Source organism: Mobula hypostoma, chromosome 6 (genome assembly GCF_963921235.1).
Source record: "Mobula hypostoma chromosome 6, sMobHyp1.1, whole genome shotgun sequence".
NCBI classification, from domain to species: Eukaryota; Metazoa; Chordata; class Chondrichthyes; order Myliobatiformes; family Myliobatidae; genus Mobula; species Mobula hypostoma.
This window is the reverse complement of record NC_086102.1, coordinates 70,742,726-70,766,770: the sequence shown is the minus strand read 5'-3', so window position 1 is coordinate 70,766,770 and position 24,045 is coordinate 70,742,726. Positions and strand designations below refer to the sequence as shown.

General features: G+C 39.4%; 1 protein-coding gene across 1 annotated transcript in view; it reads right to left on the bottom strand.

The window, feature by feature from the left end:
• The window catches only part of ltn1 (listerin E3 ubiquitin protein ligase 1), a 129,227-nt gene that overhangs the window by 9,514 nt on the left and 95,668 nt on the right, over positions 1-24,045 (bottom strand). Inside the window, exons 21-28 of the mRNA XM_063050957.1 lie at positions 23,716-23,860; positions 22,636-22,849; positions 7,646-7,883; positions 5,295-5,375; positions 4,527-4,713; positions 3,957-4,128; positions 3,364-3,584; positions 1,857-2,051 (exon numbers count right to left, since the gene is read on the bottom strand). Of these exons, the coding sequence (XP_062907027.1) occupies positions 1,857-2,051; positions 3,364-3,584; positions 3,957-4,128; positions 4,527-4,713; positions 5,295-5,375; positions 7,646-7,883; positions 22,636-22,849; positions 23,716-23,860 (1,453 nt within the window). The remainder of the gene's footprint in view (positions 1-1,856; positions 2,052-3,363; positions 3,585-3,956; positions 4,129-4,526; positions 4,714-5,294; positions 5,376-7,645; positions 7,884-22,635; positions 22,850-23,715; positions 23,861-24,045) is intronic.

The following is a 24,045-nucleotide window of genomic DNA, read 5'->3' as shown; positions in this document are numbered from 1 at the left end:
CTAAAGGGAGGATGAGGCAACCATGGCTGACAAGGGAAGTCAAACACAATGTAAAAACAAAAGAGAGGGCATATAACATAGCAAAAATTAGTGGGAAGGTAGAGAATTGGGAAGCTTTTAAAAACCAACAGAAGGCAATTAAACAACCATAAGGAGTGGAAAAATTAAATATGAAGATAAGCTAGCCAATAATATCAGAGGATGCTAAAGTTTTTTTTCAGATATATAAACAGTAAAAGAGAGGAGATAGTGGCTATTGCTCCACTGAAAAATGACACTGGAATGGGGGACAAAAAAATGGCAGACGAACATAATAAGCACATTGCATTAGTTTTCACTGTGGAAGAAACGAGCAGCATGCCTGAGAAGCAACACACATCAAAGTTGCTGGTGAACACAGCAGGCCAGGCAGCATCTCTAGGAAGAGGTACAGTCGACGTTTCAGGACTGTTTAATGATGATGTTTCATACCGCTAAATAAATAATGAGCACAGGGAGATTGGCGTTGTTCAAGTATTAACTATACAGCACCTAAAGTATTTTGCAAGCTGGAAACATTTTTGGGTAACCCTATTACAGACAATTACTTTGTTCTCTCCACTCTTCCATGCCTCTGTGACTTAAATCAAACTTGTTTTCTCTCTACAAGTTCTAGCAAAGTGTGACAGACTCAAAACATTAACAGGAAAGCCAAGCTACTTCATATGACTCATTGCTTTATTTTCATGTTTTAAACTATTACTATTTTTTAAATTATTGAAGCATTTTCATTTCTTTGGTTGCTTCAATGAGTCTGCATGCTAGACCATTTAAAAACTCTTAAAATTAAGAGTCAGAGAGTCATCCAGCACAATAATAGGTCCTTTGGCCCAGCTTGTCTATGCCAGTCATAGTGTTCACCAAACTACTCCCATATGGCTCACATCCCTCTAACTTCCTACTAACCATGTACTTATCCAAATATCTTTTTAAATCCTCAGGTCCTTTTAAAATTTTTCTTCTCTCACCTTTAACCTACATCGTCTGATCCTTAGTTCTCCTTTCCTGGGAAAATGACTGTGTGCATACCCTTATCTATAACTTACATGATTTTTTATGTCAGCTTGACAGAAGGAAAAGCTTTCCAGACAGTTTCATGCAGGGCTCAACAATACGATGACTATGACCCAGTTGCGATCTGGACCATGTTGCTAGACCCCAAAGTCTAGCATGCCAGTGAAACAGACCCACCCCTCCCAAGTATCTGGTTTTGTATGTGTGGACATGTGTGGAAACATAGGTAGCAATTCCATCTAGAATACTGTGTCATCATGATCCAGCCGTATATTTTTCCCAGATGCGCTGTAGTACACAAAGCTGCTTAAAATTTTTTTTTAAAATTCACTTGGCCTCCTGATTATGATACTTTTCTAAGGTATTAACTAGGTATACAGATAAGATTCATTTTATTTGTCGCATGTACAGTGAAACATTCAGTGAATACACTCAAATGTGTCATTTGAGTCAACAACCAACACAGTCCAAATATGTGCTGGGACACCTTTTCTGACAAATTAAAATAAAAGCTCAGGTAATGTTCTAGTGTCTTACAAATTTCAAACAGTTTGAATAAAAAAACTATCAAAATGCCAAATTGCACCATTTTTGTGTACTTTCCAGGATCTAGTTCAGAAAAACCGCCTCAAGTCGTACCCCTAGATAGGGTATACGTGAGTCATAACAGAAAATAATTCTGAAATGAGAGGGAATTCAATTTACAGTGAAGCTAATCTATTGGAAAGCCTACATAAGTGAGTTCGGGTATTACAAATATAACATCTAATTATATTATTTGAATGACTGTAATCAAACACAACCTGAAGATTAAGAAATGTGTTTAGCTGCATCATCCAATTACGCCACTGCTGAACAGCCACACCAATTCGTTTTCCACTTTCAACAGTAATTGATCCAATAGGATAGTTCGTTGGTAACTGAATAACAAGCTCTATGAATACTTCATTCACAGTATAGGTAGCGAGTACTTCTCGGGCAACAGGGCGAGCTTTCACCTAAAGGGAAACAAAAAATATTAGCAACTTGCATCTGAATGTGCAGCATCAATCATCGGCTTCAAAATAGACAGTGAAGTGAAAATACCATATCATGTCAGTTGTTAAGAGTTAAGGAAATAAATTTTCCATCGTAGGTTGCTACAAAGTTTATGACAACACCAGATGGAGTGCAAGAGAAAATTTTCTCAGCTTTGTCAAACTGGTGTGCTGAAATTTGGCACTATTGACCCTTGATCAGTATCTGTGCAACGCCAGCTCAAAATAATCAAATTGAAGAGCGAAGGACTCTGATGCTGACAAAGAGACTATAGTAACACTTTCCGATATTTGGTCCGTTGTTTTGATAGTATGTGCAATGTGGAACAGCATTCCGATACAGAGCCGGACTGACATGCAAGTCATTTATTATTCTTTTTTTTTGTATGTGCACTGTTTGTTGTCTTTTGCACACTGGTTGAACACCCAGATTGGGGTGTGCTTTCATTGATTCTGTCGTGGTTAGTATTCTTTTATAGTTTTATTGAGAATGCCTACAAGAAAATGAATCTCAGGGTGATATGTGGTGAAATATGTACATTGATTATAAATTTACTTTGAACTTTGAAGATATGAACGTCTAATGTTGACATCTAATATGACCACAGATTCAGCATGCATTACTTTTAAGTGTAGACAACATTAATGATGACTAGAAAAACTACTACAGCTTATACATTGCTTAAAATTTTCATACTGATATCTGTGACTTTGCTTTTTAACCAGCCCATTTAGGGGTTTAGTGATTATTAGAAATTGTAATACAAAAATTCAAGGTCACTTACTAAGATGTGACTTGCTGACTAAATAACTGAGTATACCTAAAAAAGCTGGGAAAATATACATTGCAATAGAAATCTATATTTGTAATGGTTACTGACAATTGCTCAACATAGGCCAATGCCCATTGTAACTAAAGGGATAAACCTACTGAGAATTCTAAAAAGTTGTCAGTAGATAATAAGGTCCTTTGTTGGACATTTTTGTGAATTAATAATATTTAAACCTTAGCAATCTTTTCATTTACTTCAAATAAAATAATCAGGAAGTATGAGGCGTCAACTGTAACAATTCTTCCGACTTGAATTCAAGCATAAGGATTTTTTTAGGTTTTACCTCCAACTGTAATTAATACAGCAGCAAGCAAAGATTCTGGCCTTCTAGATGGAGAATATCAAGTTTCATTATAGGAGAATGCATCCATTAAAATTAGAACAAGCAAAGAACATAATTTTTCATGCAGCAGAACAAAACTCTGAAGTACATTACCAACCATCATGTTCTTGAATACTGAAGTGCTGGTTTGCACAGCTGAAATTTCCTGTGAGGAAAGAATGTTGCTGACATATTTGCTGGTGTATTTATCCACTGTACTGGACACACGTTTGTCTTGACTATTCCACCAAAGGCGAACTGTAGCTGGCAGGTTTTCCAATACACCATAGTATACAGTACAAGCCAACTTGGGAATCTCTGTATGTAAAGCTTTTGTTTCTAGCAGAAAATACAAGAACAAATTGTATTTATTAAAATGGTCTTGGAAGTAAAGTATCAAAATAACCACGGTTCAATTTATACACTGGTAAAGCTGATTCCTCAGTACTTTATCAATGCCCAAGAGAACCAAGTAGGTTAAGTGTAGTCACAATAACCGATGAAAGAGTGCAATTTTAATTAATGACTCTCATTTCACGTGGAAAAACATGATTATGTATATAAATATTTTCCCATTTACTGCTCCATATCTTCAAATGTATTAATTTAATGCTAACAATTGAGGTGAAATCACTGGAGACAAATAATTTGCAATCTTTTAGAAAATCACAAAATAACCTAAGTGACTTTCATTTTCATTTTGTAATTTACCTTGAAGAAGAATGGCATGTTTCTCAGAGAATAGAGTACGTACTCCTTTGCTAGTAGAATCAGCAATCTGTCCAGGAAGAGTTGGATTTTCCGGCATTAGTCTGAACAGGTTTTGCAATAATTTGTGTAAGCATTTACTATCACGGAGATATGATGCATATATGGCCCGTAACTAGAAAATATAAGAACAGATTACTCTTTAAGGATTTGCAAGCCTTTTTATTGTTTTGCCTAATAAAGTTAACTTCATGTTTTCGCAAGTATTTTTTCCACTGCAGCAAGCTTTCAATCATTTAACATGAAAACACAATAACATTTAGACTAAATCAAGCCAACAATTAGTATACAGTTTTCAATGGAGTTCAAAGTATGGTATGGATTTTCACTCTCGATTATAATAAGTAAAAGGCCCAGCAAATTCTGGAAACATTGCAATAGAATAGAAACACTGGAAACACATGTCAGCAACAAGAAAACAATCATGTGATTATAATAATAGACAATAATAGCGTATTTATCAAATACAACAAGCATAGCTTGCACTAAAGGCATTCCAGTCTCCATATGTACCTCAGAGGGTGATGCCTTGAAAAATACAAGAAGCAGTTTCCAGCTAAGCAAGTACCCCAGGATGCAATAGTAAGCTGCACTCAGCGGTTCAATTTCTGTGTACTCTCCAACTGGAACGTTACTGAACATATTCTCTAAAACCTTCTCCTTAGCACTTATTACTGTCATAAGTGCTGCAGGTGGTAATCTACAGGGCAAAAAAGGAAACTGTTAACTGATTATAAAGTACTTAATTTAACAAACTTATCATACAGCTGTTCTTGATACAATCTATAATAAATTCTGCTCTAATCGTGGTTTAAAAGCTTCCACAAGGAAGTTAAGTGTTAATGTCAGTTTATTTATGCCTTAACATTTCATTACTTTATGCAACTAATATTAGCAGTTTAAAATCAGTAAATCTAAAATACTATGGTTTATTACATTTTAAAATATTCACAAAAATCCACAATATCCTGTTATGCTGCTTCTTTATACCACCTTTTAATACTGTGACTACTCTCTGATAAGAAATATAAAATTCTGGATGAAGTAAAGTGTGCACTTCTAGGGAAGTTCTGTTGCATTGTAGATTGAAACAGATAATTTTGTCATGACCAAAGTTTGAAGCAATTCAAAGTAGTTCTAAGGTAAGTTTAAACTATTTGATACACTATTATAACAGGAATTCAAGTCGTTTCTTTGTTTTACAGATCAATGAAATATATTTAGAAGGTTAAAAAATTCTATGTTAAAATGTTATACAAAAATCTTTAGATGGTTACTTACAAACCATGGTCTTCATCACTTCCGCTGTCATCGTAAGATTTCAGGTGTTCATTATCAAAAGCAGGCAGCTCTGGCATTAACCTGAAATTCAATATCAGAAGCAAATTGACCCAACATGTTTTACTTTTGTTTCAGGAGACTGTGTTGCTACAAAGTGTCATCTAACTTATAGTGCAAGGAGAAGGATCATTTTGGATTTGGAATTCAAACTAGTAGATTTACAGTGCCAAATGTTGCAAATGTTTTTATATGGCTAAATGTTGTTTAAAAAATGACTTGTTTCCCTTCCTAAAATGTAACATCAGACAGTTCTTCCATGAAATTAGTTAATATCCAAATCACATTGGCATCTTAATGCATAGATTGGTAGGGCATAACTCTACTCTGCATCATAGATCACCAGAAAGAAATTCATTGTGTGGCTGACAGAAGGTGATCTCAGCAGAGACAAGTAGATGGAAAATGACAATGGGTCAATATGTCAAGCTGCCTCAACCACAATTTGTTGTGATTATTAAATAGCAGGAAAGACAGTAATTACTTGACTTTAATTACTAGCTTGTAATTAATTCATCACTTGTGGTGTCTTAGCTTTGAAACAATGAGAATTTTGGAAAGACTTGAAATTCAAAACGTTTGAACTATTTGTGTTTTATATTCTACATGTAAAAAAAGGGTGTGCCAACATGTGCAGAAATTTTCTTCCATTAAATTCTCTCAGTCTAGCTGTATTGGAGCATGAACCTCAGTTTAACACAGTATCCAAATGATAAAAGACATGGCTACAGGTAAATCAGCCTACATCTTGGCACTGTCTGGATAATTGTTCTGGTTTCAAAGCTCACACTGATTTAACGGTAAAATTAGGACTGTGGGTAAAGACTAATGTTTCATTCTTGTTCTCTCTTTATCTTGCCAAACTACAGGGCTACTAGTTTTATTTAAAAAAATCATTTTCAGAATTTAGGCATCACTGGAAAGGTCAGCATTTCTTTCCCATCCTTTGAGAAGGTGATGGTGAGCCACCTTCTTGAACCACTGCAGTCCTTATGGTGAAGGGTTTTCCATAGTGCTGCTAGAGAAAGCATTCTTGACCCAGTAAAAATTAAGGACTAGCATACATTTTTAAGTCAGAATGATGCACTACTTAAGTGGGAGCCTTCAGATATTGTTTCCACATGCTTGCTGCCCTTGTCCTTCTTGGTAGAAGTGCTTACCATTTAGGAGGTGTTGCTGTAATAACTTCGGTGAGTTACAAGTACAACTTGTTGATGGTACACACTGCGACTACTTTAATTTTAAAGCACAGAATCTGTGAACAAAAAATGTAGGTCTCTGCTTTCTTTTCCAAAGCCACCATTATACTTGTGTCAGTATTTTTACTGTGCACTGATCCGTGGCTGCATTATTGTCATCTTACAGCCAGTGTTGCTGGAAGGAACTGTTAACTGCTCAAGAATTATGGAAATCACCTCTTTAATTTCAGGAAAGTGCACAGAAGTGAAAGACAATAGTAGCCCCAGTAATCTAGCAAGGCCCTGGATGCATTTGTTTAATAACATTAAGGATAAGTACTTAATGTTAAGATAATATTAAGTACTAACATTAAGATAATGTTAAAACTTTAAAGTTCTGCCTAAAAGTGACAATATCACGTTGTATCATTAGCTATGTTAAAATCCCCAATTAAAATGTAGTAGCATGTGGCAAAATGGAATTAGGGCTGACAACTAACTATTTGAAGTTATTCAATAGTGCCAGATTTAAAACTGGATTTCTTGTTCCTGGATAGAAGAAAGAAGTTTTTGAAAGCAAACTTATGGAAAATGCCAAACTTGTCAACAAATAAGAGTCTCTAAACTTAACTGGACTTTCTAAATAAGCATAGAATGTTCAACATGAGGGGCAAGAAAATGAATGTGTCGGTCTGTAGCACTCTTGAACGTATTTCAACAATGATCCAAGAATAAATTGCTTGAATATAAAGTGGCATGCAAGGAGAAAACAATCTCAGATCAAGATTCCAGAAGATTACAAGAGTTCTTCTAATTCATCTAAACATGTCACTTCAAATTAAGTAGCAAACAGCAAACTCAATTGAAAAAGATACCACTTGTGCCAGCAGGTGCACCGTTACATTACTGCAATGAACTATTTCTTCATATGCATTAAATACCAATCGTAAAAATGTGCAGAAGTAACTTATCATTTTCACTACATGGCAGTATTCTGATTTGGTGGGTATGTACTCATGAAAGAAACCACCTAATTTTAGTAAATTAAGTTGTCAGGTTTTTTTAAAATAATGTACTCCGCCTGTTCCATTGCAAAAAATGAAAAATTTCTCTTACTTGTATAACATATGATAAGCTGTGATTTGCAGAGGTCGAGTCTTGGATAGCAACAATGGCGCCAACATGTTCATAATTGACTGAAGTTTATCAGGTAAATTGGTTTTCTGACCAGCGATATACTTAGCTGGCAGATTGTAATTCATCAGCTGCTTTAGTGGAATGAGTGCAGAAGCTTCACCTAAGGCTGTTAGCAGATGTATGGCAGTTGGGGGAAGAACATTTCCTTTGAATTCAGCTGTAAAGAAAAAAAATGTATTCTACATTTGTACAATTATTGAAGTTATAATTTATGTTCAATCTAACTAATGAATTTAGCATTTGCTCATAAACAATAAAGAAATAAGAATGTTTGCTTTCAACTTAATTACTTTTGCCATCCTTTGATGTTACAAGTAATTTTGTCCTTTCTGTGCATCTTTGTATCAATTATCCATTTCCAAAAATAAAACTCTTAAATTTTCCCAATGCGATTAAGACCCATGGTGAATTCATCAGAATTCATCTTCCATTATTTTCATTCCAACACACAGCTATGAAAAAGTACAACACAGAAACAGGCTCTTCAGCCCATCTAGCCTTCCATATCCCTAACATTCTTGTACCTATCTATACTTCTCTTAAACATTGAAATTGAGCTCACATGCACCACCTGTGCTAGCAGCCCATTCCTCACTCTCACCATCCTCTGAGTGAAGAGGTTTCCCCTAATGTTCCCCTTAAACTTTTCACCTTTCACCCTGAACCCACGACCTCTGGTTGTAGTCCCACAGAACCTCAGTAGAAGATGCCTGCTTGCATTTACCCAATCAATATGCCTCATAATGTTGTATACCTCTAACAAATCTCCTCTCAAACTTCTATGTCCCATGGGATAAAGTCTTAATCTATTCTATCTTTCCTTCTAACTCAGGTCCTCCAGACCTGGCAACATCCTTGTAAATTTGTTCTGTACTCTTTCAACTTCACTTACATCTTTCCTGCAGGTAGGTGCCCAAAACTGAACACAATATCCCAAATTAGGCCTCACTAATGTGTTATATAACTTCAACATCCCATCTCCTGCACTCATTACTTTGATTTATGAAGGCCGAAGTGCCAAAGTTTCCTTTACAACTCTACCTACGTGATGCCACTTTCAACAAATTATGTATCTGTATTCTCAGATCCCATTGTTCAACCACATTCCTCAGTGCCCTAGCATTCGCCTATCCTGGTTAGTCCTTCCAATGTGCAACACATCACACTTGTCTGCATTAAATTCCATCTGCCATTTTTCATCCCATTCTCCCAACTGGTCCAGATCCTGCTGCAAGCCACAATAGCCCTCCTTGCTGTCCACAACACACCAATCTCAGTGTCATCTGTGAATTTGCTGAACAAGTTAACCATATTACCATCCAGATAGTTGATAAAGATGACAAACAACAATGGACCCAGCACCAATCCCTGCAGCACACCACTAGTCACAGGCCTCCAATCAGGCAACCATTTACTATCACTCACTGGCTTCTCCCACAAAACCAATGTCTAATCAATTTATTACCTCATCTTGAATGCATAGTGACTGAACCTTCTTGAGCAACCTCCCATGCGGGACCTTGTTAAATGCCTTGCTAAAGTCCACGTAGACAACATCCACTGCCTTGCCCTAATCAACTTTCCTGGTAACTCCCTTAAAAAACTTGAAGATTGGTTAGACACAACCTACTATGCACAAAGCCATACTAACTATCCTCAACCAGTCCACGTCCATCTGTTCCCCTAGAATATAATACTCATGTATCCATTCCCTTAGAATACCTTTCAATAACTTTCCCATACTGATGTCAGGCTCACTGGCCTATACTTATCTGGTTTATTTTTAGTGCCTTTTGAAAACAGCAGAACAACATTGGCTATTCTCTAATACTCTGGTAGCTATTTTGTCACTAAGGATGATTTGAATATCTCTGCTGGAGCCCTGCAATTTCTGCACTTGCCTCCCACAAGGTCCGAGGGAATACCTTGTCTGGCCCTGGGGTTGCATCCACCCTAATTTGCCTCATAACAACAAAAAATTCCACCTCTATAATCTGTATCTGTATCTCTATAATCCAAGAAGTTGATGCCGCTTTGCCTCACTTCTATCGACTCTGTCCATCGCCTAAGTAAATACAGATGCAAAATTTCATTTAAAAATCTCCCCATCTCTCTTGGTTCCACACGTGGATTACCATTCTAATCTTCCAGAGGACCAATTTTGTCCCTTGCAATCCTTTTGCTCTTTAACATATCTGTAGAATTCCTCAAGATTCTCCTTCACATTGTCTGCTAGGGCAACCTCATGCCTTCTTTTAGCTCTCCCTATTTCTTTGCTAACTGTTCTCTTGCAATTCTTATGCTCCATAAGCACCTCTCAAAATTTCACATTTGGAGGCCTCCCACTTACCAAGTACACTTTTGCCAGAAAACAGCCTGTCCCAATCCACACTTGCCAGATCCTTTCTGATACCATCAAAATTGACTTTTCTCCAATTTAGAACCTCAACCTGCAGACCAGACCTATCTTTTTGCATATTTACTTTGAAACTAATAGCATTGTGATCAAAGTGTTCCCCTACAGAAACTTCTGTTACCTGTCCCATCTCATTTCCTAACAGCAGATCAATTACCGCAAACTCTCTCGTTGAGACTTCTATTTTCTGATTAAAGAAACTTTTCTGAACACATTTGACAAGCTCTATCCCATCTTGTCCTTTTACAATACGACAGTCCCAGTCAATATGTGGAAAGTTAAAATCACCTGCTAGCACAATATTATGTTTCTTACAACACTCTGCAATCTCTCTGCAAATTTGATCCTCTAAATCCCTTGGACGGCTGGGTGGTTTACAATTTTATCCTATTAATGTAGTCATACCTTTCTGATTTCTCAGTTCCACCCATAACACCTCACTAGATGGGTTCTCTAGTCTGACCTTACTGAGCACTACCATAACATTTGCCCTGACTACTAACGCCACCCCTTCTTCTTTAATCCCTCCTACTCTGTCACATCTAAAACACCGAAACCTGGGAATATTGAGATGCCAGTCCTGCCCCTTCTGCAACCGAGTCTCACTAATGGCTACAATATCATAATTCCAGGTGTTGATCCATGCCCTGAGCTCACCTGCCTTTCCTGTGATACTTCTTGTATTGAAATATGACAAAGCCCAAGACGTTAGTTGTACCATGCTCAACCTTTTGACTCTTGACTCTGTTTGAAGTCTTACCAACGTCTGTCTCCACAACCTCTGCACTAACTGTTCTGGCCCTCTGGTTCCCATTCCCCTGCAGTCTAGTTTAAACCTGACTGTGCTGCCCCAGCAAACCTTCCTACTGGGATATATGTTTCCTTCCAGTTCAGGTACAAACTGTCTCTTCTGTACAGGTCCCACCTTCCCTGGAAGGGAGACCAATGATCCAAAAATCTTATGATCTCCCTCCTATACCAACTCCTTAGCCATGTGTTAAAACTGCAAAAAATAAATTTCCTATTTCTGGCCTCACTAACACATGGCACGGGTAGCAATACTGACATCACAAACCTGGAGGTCCTGCTCTTTAACTTATTACCCAACTCCCTGAACTTACTTCGCAGAACCTTGTCACCCTTCCTACCAATATCATGGACCATGACCTCTGGTTGTTCACCCTTCCACTTAAGAATGCTGAAAACACAATCCAAAATGTCCCAGATGGACTCTGGCACCTGGGAGGCAACATACTATCCATAACATGTTCAAATTCTCTATGGAATTAAGATTTCATAAGACCATAGATACAAGAGCAGAATTAGGTCATAGCCCATCAAGTGTGCTCTGCCATTTAAACATGGCTGATCCATTTTTCTTCTCAGCCCCAATCTCCTGTCTTCCCCCCATATCATTTCATGCCCTGAGCAATAAAGAATCTATCGACCTATGGCTTAAATATACATTAAAAACAGCCTCCACAGCTGCCTGTGGCAAATTCACCACTCTCCGGCCAAAAAAAATTCCTTTTCATCTCTGTTCTAAAAGGACACACCTCTATTCTGAGGAAGTTTCCTCTGGTCTTAGGTTATCCCATCATTGGAAACATCCTCTCCACATCCACTATATCAAAGCCTTTCACCATTTGATAGGTTTCAACGAGGTCACCCCTCATTCTTCAGAATTCCAGTGAAAACGGTCCCAGAGCCATCAAACACTCTTCATATGACAAGCCATTCAATCCTGGAATCATTTCTGTGAACCTCCTTTGAACTGTCTCCAGTTTTAGCACATCCTTTCTAAGATAAGAGGCCCAAAACTGCTCCAAATGAGGCATCAGCAGTGCTTTATAAAGTCTCAACATTACATTCTTGCTTTTATATTCTTGTCCTCTTGAAATGGTAGCATCGCATTTACATTCCTCACCAGACTCAACCTGCAAATTAACCTTTAGAGAATCCTGCACAAGCACTTCCAAGACCCTTTGCGCCTCAGTTTTTCATATTTTCTCTCCATTTAGAAAACAGTCAACCCTCTCATTTCTTCTACCAAAGTGCATGACCAAGCACTTCCTGACACTGTATTCCATCTGCCACTTCTTTGCCCATTCTCCTAATCTGTCCATGTCCTTCTGCAGCTTCTCTAATTCTTCAAAACTATCTGCCCCTCCACCTATCTTTGTATCGTCTGCAAACTTTGCAACAAAGCCATCGATTCCATCATTCAAATAATTGACATATAACATAAAAAGAATTGGTCCCAACACAGAGCCCCATGGAACACTACTATTCACTGGCAGCCAACCAGAAAAGGCTACTTTTATTCCTACTCTTTGCCTCCTGCCAAGCAGCCACTGCTTTATCCATGCTACAATATTTCCTGGAATACCATGGGCTCAGCTTCTTAAGCAGCCTCATGTGTGCCACCTTGTCAAAAGCCTTCTGAAAATCTAAGCACATTACATCAACCGATTCTCCTTTGCCCATCCTTCTTGTTAATTCTTCAAAAAATGCCAACAGGTTTGTCGGGCATCCATGCTGATTATGGCCTATTTTATCATGTGTCTCCAAGTACCCCAACACTACATCCTTAACAATCGACTCCAACATCTTCCAAACCACTGAGGTCAGACTAACTGGCCCATAATTTTCTTTCTTCTGCCTCTCTCCCTTCTTGAAGAGTGGAATGACATTTGCAATTTTCCAGTCTTCTGGAACCATTCCAGAATCTAGTGATTCTTGAAAGATCATTATCACTGCCTCCACAATCTCTTCAGCCACCTCTTTCAGAACCCTGAAATGTACACCATCTGGTCCAGGTGACTTACCTACCTTCAAACCTTTCAGTTTCCCAAGAACCTTCTCACTAGTAATGGAAACTTCATCCACTTCATGACCCCTGACACCTGGAACTTCCACCATACTGCTAGTGTCTCCTCATGTGTTAGCCCCTTCATTCCCAGAATCATCCTCGTGAACCTCCTCAGGAGTCTCTCCAATGACAACACATCCTTTCTGGAATATGAGGCCCAAAACTGTTGACAATACTCTTAAGTGCGGCCTGACGAATGTCTTATAAAGGCTCTGCATTATCTCCTTACTTTTATATTCTATTCCCTTTGAAATAAATGCCAACACTGCATTGACCTTTTTTATCACAGACTCAACCTGTAAATTAACCTTCTGGGAGTCTTGCACGAGGACTCCTAAGTCCCTCTGCACCTCTGATGTTTGAACCTTCTCCCCATTTAGATAATAGTCTGCACTATTGTTCCTTTTACCAAAATGCATTATCATACATTTCCCAAGCCCTGCTGCGATCGCATTGCTTCCTCAGCACTACCTACCCCTCCACCTATCTTTGTATCATCCGCAAACTTTGCCACAAAGTCATCAATTCCATTATCCAAATCACTGACAAACAATGTAAAAAGCAGCAGTCCCAGTACCAATCCCTGAGGAACACCACTAGTCACCTGCAGCCCACCAGAAAAGACGCCTTTTATTCCCACTCACTGCCTCCTGCCTGTCAACCATTCCACTATCCATGCCAGTATTTCTCCTGTAATGCCATAGGATTTTATCTTGTTAAGCAGCCTCATGTGTGGCACCTTATCAATCAAATGCCTTCTAAAAATCCAAGTAAATGACATCCACTGCCTCTCCTTTGTCCACCTTGCTTGTTACTTCCTTGAAGAACTCTAACAGATTAGTCAGGCAAGATTTCCCTTCACAGAAACCATGCTGACTTTGACTTATTTTGTCATTAGCCTCCAAGTACCTTGAAACCTCATTCTTAACAATAGACTCCAACACTTTCCCAACCACTGAGGTTAGGCTAAATGGTTTTAATTTCCTTTTTTTTTTGCCTTCCTTCCTTCTTAAAGAGTGGAGTGACATTTGCAATCTTCCAGGCCTCCGGGACCATTCTTGAAAGATCATGACCAATGTATCCGTTATCTCTTCAGCAAACGCTCTCAGGACTCTGGGATGTAGTCCGTCTGGCCCAGGTGACTTATCCACCTTAAGACCTTGAGTTTGCCTAGCAATTTTTCCTTTGTAATAGCAACGGTGCTCACTCTTGCTCCCTGACACTTACAGACCTCTGGCACACTGCTCGTGTCTTCCACAGTGAAGACGGATGCAAAGTACCCATTAAGTTCATCTGCCATTTCATTGTACCCCATTACTACCTCACCAGCATAATTTTCCAGTGGTCCAATATCAACTTGCAACTCCCTTTTATTCTTTAAATAACTGAAAAACTTTTGGTATCCTGCTTTATATTATTGGCTAGTCTGCCTTCATATTTCATCTTTTTCCATCTTATAGCTTTTTTTAAAGTTGCTTTTCTTGGATCTTAAAAGCTTCCCAATCATCCAACTTCCCACCCACTTTTGAAACCTTACATGCCCTTTCCTTGGCTTTTATGCAGTCCTTAACTTCCGTTGTCAGCCACGGTTGCCTACTTCCAGAAACTTCAGCCATCTCTGCTCTGTGGTTATCCCCGCCAGTATCCTCCTCCAATCCACCTGGGCAAGCTTCTCTCTCGCGCCTCTGTAATTCCCTTTATTTCATTGTGATACAGATTCAGATACGTTCAAAATACTTCTTCCATTTCACATCCTGTGCCTTCCAAATTGCTTCCAGGAATTCCAGGGTGAATTTGATCATATTCTGATCACTTGCCCCTAAGGGTTCTTTTATCGTAAGCTCTCTAATCAATTCCGGTTCACTGAGCCCACATGAGTATCAGCTATTCTGGATTGGGTGTTGTGCAACCACGAGCTGCTCTAAAAAGCCGTCTCGTTGGCATTCTAGAAATTACCCCACATCAACCTGATTTTTCTAATCTACCTACATATTGAAATCCCCCATGACTATTGTAACATTGTAAACACAAAATAATCTGCAGATGCTGGGATCAAAGCAACACTCACACCACGCTGGAGGAACTCAGCAGGTCAGGCAGCATCCGTGGAAACGATCAGTCGACGTTTCGGGTCAGAACCCTTCATCAGGACTGTAGGGGGAAGGGACAGAGGCCCTGTAAAGAAGGTGGGGGGAAGGTGGGAAGGAGAAGGCTGGTAGGTTCCAGGTGAAAAACCAGTAAGGGGAAAGATAAAGGGGTGGGGGAGGGGAAGCAGGGAGGTGATAGGCAGGAAAGGTGAAGAAGGAATAGGGGAAAACACAATGGGTAGTAGAAGGAGGCAGAACCATGTGGGAGGTGATAGGCAGCTGGGGGAGGGGGCAGAGTGAAATTGGAATAGAGGAAGGGAGGGGGAGGGAATTACCGGAAGTTGGAGAATTCTATGCTCATACCAAGGGGCTGGAGACTACCTAGACGGTATATGAGGTGTTGCTACTCCAACCTGAGTTTAGCCTTATCATAGCAGTAGAGGAGGCCATGTATGGACATATCTGAATGGGAATGGGAAGCAGAGTTGAAGAGGGTGACTACTGGGAGATCCTGTCTGTTGTGGCAGATGGAGCGGAGATGCTCGACGAAGCAGTCCCCCAATCTGCGTCGGGTTTTACCGGTGTAGAGGATGCCGCATTGGGAGCACCGAATGCAATAGATGACCCCAACAGACTCACAAATGAAGTGTTGCCTCACCTGGAAGGCCTGTTTGGGGCCCTGAATGGTGGCAAGAGAGGAGGCTTAGGGACAGGTGTAGCGCTTACACTTACAGGGATAAGTGCCAGGTAGGAGATCCGTGGGGAGGAACGTGTGGATAAGGGAGTCGCGGAGGGACCGATCCCTGTGGAAAGCGGAGAGGGGTGGAGAGGGAAAGATGCGCTTAGTGGTGGGGTCCTGTTGAAGGTAGCGGAAGTTGCGAAGGATAAGTCATAGTCATACTTTATTGATCCCGAGGGAAATTGGGTTTCGTTACAGTCGCACCAACCAAGAATAGAGTATAAATATAGCAATAAACGTGCTGGATCTGGAGGCTGGTGGGGTGGTAGGTGAGGGCAAGGGGAACTCTGTCCCTGTTGTGGTGGTGGGAGGATGGGGTGAGGGCCGAAGTGCGGGAAATGGAGGAGATGTGGTTGAGGGCATCATTGATGACGGTAGAAGGGAAACCACGATCCTTAAAGAAAGAGGACATTTGAGATGTCCTGGAACGGAAAGCCGCATCCGGGGAGCAGATGCGATGGAGACGGAGGAACTGGGAATAGGGAATGGACACTTTGTCTTTCCCCTTACTGGTTTTTCACCTGGAACCTACCAGCCTTCTCCTTCCCACCATCCCCCACCTTCTTTATAGGGCCTCTGCCCCTTCCCTCTACAGTCCTGACGAAGGGTTCCAGCCCGAAACGTTGACTGATCGTTTCCACGGATGCTGCCCGAGCTGCTGAGTTCCTCCAGCGTGTTGTGAGTATTGTAACATTGCCCTTTTAGCATGCATTTTTGTCTCCCATTGTAATTTGTAGAACACATCCTTGCTACTGTGTGGGGGTCTGTCTACAACTCCCATCAAGATCTTTATACCCTCCAGTTCCTTAGCTCTATCCATAATTATTCAACACCTTCAGACCTTCTTTCGAATGATGTAATTTCATTTTTTACCAACAGAGCAACGCTAACCCCTCTACCTTCCTGCCTGTCCTTTTGATACAATGTGTATCCTTGGATATTAAGCTCCCGGTTATAATCTTCTTTCAGCCATTATTCAGTGATGCCTACATCATACATGTCAATCTGTAACTGTGCTACATGTTCATCTACCTTGTTCTGTATACTGTGCGCATTCAAATATAACACCTTCAGTCCTATATTCATCCTTTTCAGTTTTGTTCACCTTTGATATTGCAATTCATCATGTTGACTGCCATTTTGTTCTATCGTCAGCCTCTCCTTGCTAGGAGTCTCACTACACCTTGCCTCTGTAAACCAACCACCCCATCTTCAGCACTATCACTCTGGTTCCCATCCCCCTACCAAATTAGTTTTAGTCCACCCAAACATGAAACTTACCATTATGGAATGTGCTTTTTAATGTTTTTGCTGATGAAGCATTAATAAATAGGAGATTTGTACTATATCACAGTGTCTTTCAATAAATCTCATAGCACCTCAATTATAAACAACTGGACGTTAGAACAGTAACTGCTTACAGCACTTAAAGAAGGAAATAATATGCAGCTCATGTGAGAAGAGAATTAGGCATACAACCAATAAAGTTAGGACTTATACTCTGAGGCAGGGGTTCCCAACCTTTTTTTATGCCATTGATCTCTACCATCAACCAAGGGGTCCTTGGACTCCAGGCTAGGAAACACTACTCTAAGGTAAATACACTGTTAGCAGCTTCCAGTAATTGAAAAACAAAAGGACATTGGAAAACAGACTAATTATAACCATGGGCTATATTTTAATTTCTTTTTCAAACAACACCTGTTCATTTCCTTCTGTAGTCAAGATCACCAAATTAAGGTTTTGCAGCATTTATTATAAATTATTCCATCTACTAACAATTAAATGGAAAGCTTACTGGGAGATTTCAAACTGATATATTTGATTTCAAATCAAGAACAAAGCAGCTTCAGAATATATTATGTGTTTGTTTAATTATAAAACCAATTTGAATTCTTTCAAATAGGTATTTATAATGGAATGGCTTAAACTTATAAATCAATTGAATTTTCCTCCAAAGACTTTTAAAATCCCTGCGGCTTTCATTATAGAGTTTGGGATAAACATTAGAATTACAGCACAAAAGCATCCAAGTTGATCCAATTAGTCTATGGCAGACTTTACCCTCCAAGTAAGCAACAGTTTGAATCATATTTACCCAAATTGTTCCCATAAACCTCTACTGCCCTTTGCTTCATCCTCTGACAAGATAGTTGAGGATATACAAGGATCTCGGCCCGAAACATCGACTGTACCTCTTCCTAGAGATGCTGCCTGGCCTGCTGCGTTCACCCGCAACTTTTATATGTGTTGCTTGAAATTCCAGCATCCGCAGATTTCCTCGTGTTAAAGTTGTTCTCTGCCTGGTTTCACCTTGCTGTCTTACTCATAAACACCTGGTGTCCAATTGCAGGATCTCAAGCACAGAATAGCCATCGCTGACTTCATTATGTTTGCAGAAGCATCCCTTACAAACTACTTGTAGTTTCCTCCATCACAATGCCTGGGCGATTTTACTTCAGACTTCCAAAGTCTACGGTTTTACGATTTTAGCCTTTTCTATTTATTCCAGGTGATACCAAGGAAAAGCTGAGCGCACTGGATGCAGCAAAGGCGATGGAACTATACAATACCATGGCCAAAGTGATGAAGATGTGCTGAGCTGGTTCTGTACAGGTACATATTGGCATCTGCCAAAAAGCTGAATTTAAAAGTTAAAAAGAGGATCATATTTTGATACAAAGCAGGAGTCTACACAGCCCAACAAATCCACATTGACTCTCAAAACACAACCTGCAGTCTCATTCCCCTACTTATCTTCTTGTAACCTATTCTCTCCATGAAACTTGAGCCCCCAGAGGAAATCCATATAATTGCAGGGAGACTGTTTCAGCTCCACATATTGAGGTTTGACTGAAACTCAAGATGCTGAAGCTGTAAGGCAATACTGGGCAACTGTCATAGATACTAAGGCAAGCTTTGACTCTCTGTGACGTCAATAAGCCCCAGTAAAACTGAAGACAGTGGATATTCTGGAGGAGACTCTCCAACGGTTGGAATAAAAACTCAAAGTACAATTATTATCAAAGTATGCATAAAGTATATAACCTTGAAATTCATCTTCTTGCATATCTTTTCAAGTAGATAGCTATGGTTGTTGTATATTAATCAACCAAGTTCCTGGTCTGAGTCCTTGGCCTAACCACCTTCAGCTGTTGTATTAACGTCTCCATCATAAGGACAGAAACAGAGATATTTTCTAATGTTTACATAATGTTCAATTCCGTTTGCAATTCAGTAGCAAATGATGCAGTCTCAGTTGTATGCAACGAGTCCTGGATAACAATCGGGTCTGGCAAGTAGTATCAGAATCAGGTTTAATACCACTGGAATATATCATGAAATTTGTTGTTTTGTGGCAGCAGTACATTGCAATACATAATAACTATAAATTACAATGTAAATATTAAAAAAGAAAATTAAATAAGTGGTGCAAAAAGAGAGGGAAAATACTGAGGCAGTGTCCATGGGCTCATTGTCTATTCAGAAATTCGGAAAGTAATAGGGAACATTCAGACCACAAAAGTGTCAGGCAATGATTATCTCCATCAAGTAAGAGTCTACTCACCTAATTGTAATGTTCAAAGACAGCAGCTTAGCTGAGCACCTCTCCATTAACATCCTGGAGATCATCATTGACCAAACTCAACAAAACTTACCAGATAAATACAGTGGCTGATTGGTATCCCATCCAGTATTCTAAACCTTAATTCCCTCCACAGTCACTGCATTGTAATACTATCCATGAAAAAGACTGCAGGTGGTCATGCAAGCTACTCCAAACACATTGGAGTATTCACAATCTGTGTCCTCTACCAGGAGAAAGATAAGGGCAGCAGGTGCAAGGGAACATGATCCCCTCCAAGTTGCATACAAACTTCATTCTGAAAGTGCATCATTCTGTTCCTTTATCATCACTGGATCTATATCATGGAACTCTTGACTCAAATGGAGAATCTTCAACAGAAAGACTGCACTATTTATCTTCTCCACAATCTTTACAACTTTTGATAACATAGTTCAAAATGAGAATGCACATAAAATGCAGGAAAACTCAGCAGGTCAGGCAGCATCTGTGGAGACTGGAAAAGACGGGGGGGGTGTGAGAGGAAGGAGTACAAGCTGATAGGTGAAACCTGGTGAGGGGGAAAGTGGGTAGGTGGGGAGAGGGCATGAAGTGAGAAGTTGGGAGGTGATAGGTAGAAGAGTAAAGGGCTAAAGAAGGAATGTGATAGGAGAGGGCAGTGGACCATGGGAGAAAGGGAATGAAGAGGGGCATCAGAAGGAGGCGAGCAAAAAAGGGGTATGAAGAGAGTCAGAATGGGGAAATGGAAAAAGAGATTATTGGAAGTTAAGAGAAATCTATGTTCATGTCATCAGGTTGGATGCTGCTCAGTATATGAGGTGTTGCTCCTCCAATCCAAGAGTGGCCTCATGGTGACCATCGAGGATGCTGTGGACCGACCGGAATGAGAATTTCTAATTCCAAATACATTAAGCCTCAATCTTCACCCCTCTACTTCTAAAGCATCAGAACAAATGTCAAATTTTACTACAATTCTGGCCTGATTTTAATCATCAACATAGGCACCCTTGCCTTCAGTAGCACAAGCCTTTCGTCCTTGAATTCCCTCCCTTTAACACTGTTACACAATCTATGTTTCTCCTTTAGGTCTACCTTTTTGCTATTTTCCCTAATATTTCCCAGTGTCTCATTGTTTTACTTAGATTTGAGGGAACAATACCTCGGATTCAGAGGGAGTGCTTCCAACAGTACATTAGAAATTGTTCCTGTGGGAAATTTTTATCCAGCTGCAATTGCCATGGGCCAGATTTTCATTGCAAATGACAAATGCTTATACACATTTTTATTTAGAATTTGAAGAAGGCAGCTTTCCATTGCTCTTTCACTCTGCCCATACTATTCAAATGCTGTGTTATTAAGCTTTCCATAGACTCAGTGATCCACTGCCATCTTCTAGACCTTTGTCCTGTAGAATGAGTCCTACTTCAGATGATCTAGGCAGTGTCCAAAGTAAGTCGATACCTCAGATTTGCTAAATGGCCGGAAGCCTCTCCCTGGTGCTTCGAGTCACAATATCTCCTTAGCAGCTCCACTCTCCCATCTACTCCCAGTCTCTCCCCAGCTCTCCAGATCTCTTTAGTTTCTGAGATCAAGTGAAGGTTCAGCCTCATTTTTGTAGGAAACTGAAAGTAAACTAACCAAATCTATAGCATGAACAAAAACACTATTCCAGGGAGAACTAGGAGAAAAGATTTGCAGTTCAGGAAGCAACCCAGTTTGGTGGAACTGCAGTAAGAGTCCTTTGATTAGCAGCCACAGGCTCATTCTCACAATGACAAGGTGCACTGTTTCAAAATTTATCTTAGTTTTATAGTTGCACCAGCACAAGCTGCTTACGACCAAAGAGCTGACTGTGGACTTCAGAACGGGTAAGACGAAGGAACAAAAACCAATCCTCAGAGGTATTAGAAATAGAGAGAGTGAGCAATTTCAAGTTCCTGGATATCACAATTTTTCAGGATCTAATCTCGTCGATGCAGCTGTAAAGAATGACGTAATTTCATTTTTTCTTTTACCAACAGAACAAGCTAACCCCTCTACCTTCCTGTATGTCCTTTCAATACAATGTGTATCCTTGGACATTAAGCTCCCAGCTATAATAGCATTAAGGACTCCCGCCACCTAGGACATACTGTCTTCTCATTATTACCATCAGGAAAGAGGTACAGAAGCCTAAAGACACAAACTCATTGATTCAGGGACAACTTATTCCCCTCTGCCATCCGATTTCTAAATTGATCTTGAACCCGTAAACACTAACTCACCATTTTTTAAAAATTTCTGTTTTTGCACTACTTATTTTAATCTAACTATTTAATATACATATATTAACTCATTGTAATTCAGTTTTTTTGCTATATTTATCATGTATTACATTGTTAACAAAGTTACCAATGTTAATCGTACGCCGTGATATTAAACCTGATTCTGATTAATAGTCTTTGGACCTGTCTGGGCATTCCTGGCCCTGACTAAACAGGAAAACTTGCATTCCATTTCAGAATTGTATCTGGCAGCTGTTGGAATGAGAAATCCTGCACAACAGGACTCAAGAAAGAGTATGACCAACAGTCGAAAACAATATCACTTCCCTGATGGAAATATTAGACTGACATGTAGAAATCTTACAATTGAAAATAAATGTGCTTAAAATATAAATGTATTTTGAACTTTTTTACCTTAATTGAAAAGATTAAAAGTAGTGGTTAGCCCATCAGTTTATAGTGCCAGCTTTCACTAATTCCTGATGCGCTCTGTAAGGAGTACGTATGTTCTCCTCATGACCATGTGGGTTTCCTCCAGGTGCTCTCACATTCCAAAGATGTACTGTTAGTGGTAGTGAGTTGTGGGCAGGCTATGCTGCACCAGAAGCATGGCAACACCTATGGGCAGTCCAGTACAATCCTCACTGACTTGATTTGATGCAAACGTCACATTTCACTGTATGTTTCAATGTACACATGGAAATAAAGCTAATCTTAAAATGGGTGAAAATAAATTCCTCAGAGCCTGGGCACAGAATTTTCACATGGTGAAAGACAACAATACTTGCAAAACAAGTATTGCTATGTCACACAGAAAGAAATCAAACAGCAAAAGTCACAGAATTACTCCTTCAGCATACAAAATATCTCCCTTGCAGAATCTAAGCATCACAAATGCATTTTTACTCTTGTCACTGGAGTTCGGAATTGTAAGACTGTCATTACCTGCCATTTTAAAAAAAAGAGGTAACAGTTGGCTGTAGGCTCCTTCTACAAAGAAGTTGTTCCATTCATCCAGAAGATTAGCAGGAAGAGCTTTACTTAATTCTGGTGTTAAAGTCTGAAACATGTAGCTAAGATCTGAGAGCATGCCACAGCTCTGACAAACAAAATGCAGTATCAATGGCTTGGAATCAAGGGATACAGTACTACCAGAAGTCTGAAATAAAAAGAATAATTTAAGTACAAGATGGCAATGCTATTTTAATCTATCTACACACAGCCACAGTATTTTGAAAAGTTAACAAATTTAAATTAGGATATTTAATCCAGTAAATGACAAAGGTGAAAGAAAAAAAGGAAAGCACCACAATAGAATGTAAATTTTATTTGTAACACTGTATACTACCCTAAGTTACATCACTGATGACATGTCGCAGCACACCCTACGATGCATCTCAGCATCAGTTTCCTTCAGAAGTTGCATGATTTTCTTCCCCATCCATAATGGTAAGAAACCCACTAGAAGTAACATACATCAAAGTTGCTGGTGAACGCAGCAGGCCAAGCAGCATCTATAGAAAGAGGCGCAGTCGACGTTTCAGGCCGAGACCCTTCGTCAGGACCCTTCATCACGCCTCTTCCTATAGATGCTGCTTGGCCTGCTGCGTTCACCAGCAACTTTGATGTATGTTGCTTGAATTTCCAGCATCTGCAGAATTCCTGTTGTTTGCCACTAGAAGTAATCTAGATTTGTGCAAAAATTAAAATTTGAAAAATACACACTTGTAGCAGTATAGCAAAGATTTCTGAGAGACAAGGAAAACAAAAAAAAAGTCAGACAGAAACTAAGAAGGTTTAACTGCAGTAGCTGCAGATGCTGGATATTACTAGCCAATTTCCTAATTAATAATTGTAAATCTGGAGAGCCTCAGTTATTCCTATAGTGTAATCTGGACAATGTCTTAAAGTGAGCAAGACATTAATGAACAAGGAAATCAGTCTTATATTCTATAATTAGTCCAGCTGAAATTCTATAATGTCATTTGTTTGAGTAGCAGTCTGTTTCCCTATTTTACACCTCACCTCCAACCACATCAAAGTGGAACACATGATGAAATCCCACTGTTCACTCGTTAGTAAAGTTGGTAAATACTTGATCAGCAGTCTGAGAAAGCATATAATTTCCACATTGATTCCAAGCAAATGAGGTCCTGGATTTTTTAAAGTGCTAGAGAGAAAGCAGAGATGTTAAAAATATTAAAATTATATATTAATCTACCTAAACTACAGAATCAAAGCACCATCATACATTTTAAAGAAATAAGATCAAGCTTTCATTTAAATATTGGTAACCATACACTGAGTTATTAGGTGTAAATAAAATTATGAAAATTGTACAAAAACTTACAACAT